Source organism: Limulus polyphemus, unplaced genomic scaffold (assembly GCF_000517525.1).
Source record: "Limulus polyphemus unplaced genomic scaffold, Limulus_polyphemus-2.1.2 Scaffold2375, whole genome shotgun sequence".
NCBI lineage: Eukaryota > Metazoa > Arthropoda > Merostomata > Xiphosura > Limulidae > Limulus > Limulus polyphemus.
Genome location: NW_013667985.1, coordinates 159,094 through 161,356, shown reverse-complemented (window position 1 = coordinate 161,356; position 2,263 = coordinate 159,094). Strand labels below are relative to the sequence as shown.

General features: G+C 33.9%; 1 protein-coding gene across 1 annotated transcript in view; it reads right to left on the bottom strand.

Moving 5' to 3' along the window:
* Window positions 1-2,263, bottom strand: part of LOC106466761 (frequenin-1-like) — a 67,370-nt gene that overhangs the window by 12,371 nt on the left and 52,736 nt on the right. The window contains exon 4 of the mRNA XM_022394846.1: window positions 683-772. Coding sequence (XP_022250554.1) covers window positions 683-772 — 90 coding nt within the window. The remainder of the gene's footprint in view (window positions 1-682; window positions 773-2,263) is intronic.

Below are 2,263 nucleotides of genomic sequence, written 5' to 3'. Positions count from 1 at the left end.
GGCCTTGAAAAATAAACTTAACTGGTTTCCAACGTCTAGCCCCCCCCCCCCAGTGGCACAGTGGTATGTCTGAGGACTTACAACGCTAGAATCCGGGTTTCGATGCCCGTGGTGGGCAGAGCACAGATGGTCCATTGTGTAGCTTTGTGCTTAATTACAAACAAACAAACGTCTACTGTGAAATATCAATTGAAAATATAAGAGAGAAACCTTTAGGACATGTAATTTTCGTTGACTCTAGTCTTTTGATTGACTTGTTTCTGTGCTTTTAAGAATAAAGTTTCACTTCTGTTGAGGTTGCCCCCAGTGGCACAGCGGTATGTCTGAGGACTTACAACGCTAGAATCCGGGTTTCGATGCCCGTGGTGGACAGAGCACAGGTAGTCCATTGTGTAGCTTTGTGCTTAATTACAAACAAAGTCGAACAAAAAAGTTTTAAATTTATTAGACATTCTAAAATGTCTATTAACGTAGAAAAACTAGCATAAGATTCAATGTATTTACACTTTCCTTTTATTCAGGATTAATCAGAATTTCAGATTTTAGCAAAAATAAACTATTATAAATATTTCTTATTTGTAACTGTGTTATGTGCTCTCTTTTGAGGAACATACATTTATTAAAAAGAAGCTTTTAAACCAACAAAAATATTATAATGTGCCTATATTGTTGAACAAGATACCTTATTCTCATCAAATACTCTGAAGACCAGGGATGCAAACTTGGAGGGGTCACCATGAGGAAAAAACTGCCTGTAAATCTTCAGAAATCCCTAGACAAAGACATCATTTCATTGACTTGAGTTTTAAAATAAACGATAATTTAATTAAAAGAATGAGAGACCTCACACACAACATCAGCGGTTACAAATAAATTCTGGGTGAACTTGATAAGAACAGTTGTAAGTATATGAAAGCTATTACCGAAACACTACCCCCCCAAAAAAAAACACACAACAACAACAATTAATAACAACATAGTATGTAATAGTCAGGCATTAAACACTATTTACATAATTTTAGAATAAGCATGTACTGCACACGAGACATCTCAGAAAATTTGTATAAACTGATAGTATCTTCAGATTACAGATAAGAACTAGTATCTTATAATTTAGGAAATATTTAACTATTACATGTCTTTATTTTAGTTTTAGCATTTTTATCACGTTATTTTCTAATGTGAATGACTAACATATATATTAACCTTAACTGTATATATATATATATTTCAACCTATAACACTGCAAGGTGAATAAAACCCGTCTTGACTCTAGCTGTATTATTAGATAGCCTTAAAACTCTGTGCTTATACGAAATATTTAAAAAGTGGTTGTGTGTGTGTGTGTTTAGAAAAGAAATATCCATCAGGCTATTTCCAGCGTCTAAGCACATGTGAAATTGATATGGATGACAGTTTTTATCAATAATCTAGCTGGATTGATAACAGCTCATGTAGTTCAAAACTGTAATACTCAGCTTATCATGGCATGGAATCCCATGTGAGCAAATATGCATTATATTTCAAAGTAAATCACCACAATATCAACAAAATCTAACTGGATAAAAATAGAAGAGAAAAACAATTCTAATTAAACATGTTTATATGTTTATGACTATATTCCAGAAAACTAGATTTGGAGTGAGCTACACACACACACACACACACACATAGGATAAAGAATAGTATTCGTGGAATATATCCTAGTCATAAAAGTATCAATCAGAATACATAGTCTACCAGACTCAATGCCTATAGTAAGCCTCACGTGTGATATGAAGTCAAGATTTAAAATCCTGAGCAGATATCGGTTCTCAAGCCCAATGGTACCCGCACGACGGTCTTATTGTGTAGAGGCCAAAAATCTATAAGGATCCGAAGCCATGACCCCATATTAAACATTTGGTCGACAACATATGCCTTCTCCATTTCTTATCTTATTTTGATGCTTTAGAAAAATTATTTTGATGGCTGCTGGGAGAGGGAGCAACTACCCCCACGGCTCCTATCCTAGTGTGTGTTACTGCTCTACCTCACAAGATCTCTCATCTGCAATTAATTTTCATTGTCTGCAATTAGTTGAAGAACTTTGTTATTCCTAATAAAACATAAAAGCAATAGGACAAAGCAGGTGTTTAAAAACATAAAAGCAATAGAGGAAAAAGGTGTTTAAAACATAAAAGCAATAGAACAAACAGGTGTTTAAAAACATAAAAGCAATAGAACAAAACAGGTGTTTAAAAACATAAAAGCAATAGAACAA